The 2399-nt window shown below is 42.6% G+C and overlaps 1 protein-coding gene across 1 annotated transcript; it reads left to right on the top strand.

The window, feature by feature from the left end:
• The first annotated feature begins 208 nt into the window (after positions 1 to 208).
• On the top strand, positions 209 to 2118 carry LOC104960276 (acyl-CoA dehydrogenase family member 11-like). Its single transcript, XM_010788262.1, has 3 exons — positions 209 to 519; positions 900 to 977; positions 1865 to 2118. The coding sequence occupies exons 1-3, from the start codon at positions 490 to 492 to the stop codon at positions 2024 to 2026; spliced, it is 270 nt and encodes an 89-aa protein (XP_010786564.1). The 5' UTR covers positions 209 to 489; the 3' UTR covers positions 2027 to 2118.
• The last annotated feature ends 281 nt before the right edge of the window (positions 2119 to 2399 follow it).

Here is a 2399-nt window from a genome sequence, read left to right as displayed (position 1 = left end):
CATGAAGAAGACATGTTGATGTAGAAGAGACATGAAGAAGACATGTTGATGTAGAAGAGACATGAAGAAGACATGTTGATGTAGAAGAGGGGACACATGTTGATGTAGAAGAGACATGGAGAAGAGGGGACACATGTTGATGTAGAAGAGACATGAAGAAGTGGATTTTGCATAATATGTGACCTCTAACACACTGGGTATGAGTTCTTCAAAGTCCCAGATCGTTAAACGTGTTATTTCAGTTGAATCCATCGATATATATAACCAGTCGTAGAACACTCTGTTATGAATGGAAACAGATTGCCTCCACCTGCTGACTGGATGTAAGCCAGCAGCAGTTGGAACTTGGCGTCCAGCTGCTGCTTCAGAAACTCCCTGCTGACTTTCTACCGTGTGTTTGTTGCCAGGTTGGTGTCAGGTCCGACAGGAGACGGTCTGTTCCTGCAGACGGCTAAAGGGCGCGCTGTTCTGCAGCAGATCAAAGACTTCATGAGACAATACGTGCTTCCTGCTCAGGAGGTCAGTGCTTTGAGCTGACAGAGATGTGTTTGTCCAGATGGAGTTTTAACTTTCACAGGAAAGGGTTTGTCTGAGCCGCTCATTCATGCAGTCAGGATTCGAGTGGGAGAACAAGGAGGCTATTGATTACATGGTATTCATGCAGAGGCAGAATCACCACCACGGCTTTGGAAATGTTGTTACTTTGATGTGGGAGCAGTGGGCAGATTGAACAGATTAGTTCCTCCTGCAGGAATAACTACATTAAAACCGTAAGTGAGTCAAAATAGTTCACATTATTCTTTTGTAAAAGTTCCATCTAAGGAAGAGCAAGCTCAAGTGAGAGTAGAGTAAAACAAATGATTGTTATGCTTTTTCAAAAATATGTTTTGTTTCTACAGGAAGTTGCCGAGTACTACACCAAACACGCTCAGTCTCCACAGAGGTGGCACACCCCACAAATAATAGAGGACCTAAAGGTATGTCAGGATACTTTTTTTAACATTTAATTTTAAGGTTTTGTTTAATTTAGTGGCCAAGACCTGTCCAGGTTAACACTACCAAGGCAGCGGAGGCGATGCAATCAAACAACATATAGCAATAAACAAAATATAATATATTCAACTTAAAGGGGACCTATCATGATAAATGCACTTTTGTACGTCTTCTCTACATGAATATGTGTCCCCGGTGTTCCAGGGAACTCACCAAGTGTCAGAAAATACAACCCTCTCTCTTTTCCTCCGTACCCAAATCTCTTAAAAAGGGGCTGTAACGGATCTGATACAGACTGATCCAGATTTGAACACTTCTATGACGTCACAGAAGTGGCGCTACGGCTATTGGGCCAACTCCACCAATCAGAAGGAGACAGCCAAGGACATTGCCGTTGGAAAGCGCTGGAGACGCTGTAGTACATATGCCAGGCCTGTAGATGGTGCTGTTCTCACAGAATCAGCCCATGCAAAGACAGTGTTAAAGTGAGCGAAATGAGGAATGGCTAAAATGCATGATCTGTTTGGTATTTTGAAAAATAAAAAGTATAAATATGCCTTATATAGGTATGGTCCTACACTATATTATTCAAATACAGCATGATAGGTCCACTTTAAAGCTGTCAATCGATTCTACACTTGCACTTCTATTGGCTTGTGCTCCAACACATTGCACGTCATCATCTGTACCTTACAGTTCTCATGCTCGTCTGGAGTGTTTGTATAAAAATCAGATGGACAGAAGATCTTTTTCTTTCTGTTTGACTTTCATGTGAGGCTTCCTCTCTAGTTTGTACATGGATAAAGCTTGTGTTGGAGGTTAACATCCCAAAGCCTCTTCCAGTCAGTACAACATGTGTCCGTGTGTGCAGGTGAGAGCCAGGCAGGCCGGACTGTATAACCTGTTCCTGTCTGCAGTCAGCGGCCTCAGTCAGCTGGACTACGCCTTCATCGCAGAGGAGACCGGGCGCTGCCTCTTCGCTCCTGAAGTCTTCAACTGCCAGGCTCCCGGTAACACTTGGTTTCAGATCTAGAGATAAATTGTGTCAACATTATCTCCCTTTTTCTCAGTCACACACTTACAGTATGACCTTGCACTTTACAGACACAGCATAGATTACATTCGACTATGTTGCTGATGAATTTGGCCTAGTTATATGTTCCCCAAAATGGTGACTAATGACGGCCCCTTTTACATCCTAACGATTTTTGTGTTTGTTCACTATAGCCTTTTTTAACAGTATGATTATGGTCCTCTAGGGCAGGGGTTCCCAAACTTTTCAGCCCGCGACCCCCAAAATAACTAATTAATTTCAGGAAAAAAAAGTTAGGAGAAACACTGCGCTAGTGGATTGTCAAAGAAAAAAATGTCTATGCAAACGTTATTATTAAGAATAATTGAAAAAA

This window comes from Notothenia coriiceps, unplaced genomic scaffold (assembly GCF_000735185.1).
Source record: "Notothenia coriiceps isolate Sejong01 unplaced genomic scaffold, NC01 NC01_scaffold00001335, whole genome shotgun sequence".
NCBI lineage: Eukaryota > Metazoa > Chordata > Actinopteri > Perciformes > Nototheniidae > Notothenia > Notothenia coriiceps.
Note: the sequence above shows the minus strand (reverse complement) of the source record. Positions and strands in the feature narration are given on the sequence as shown.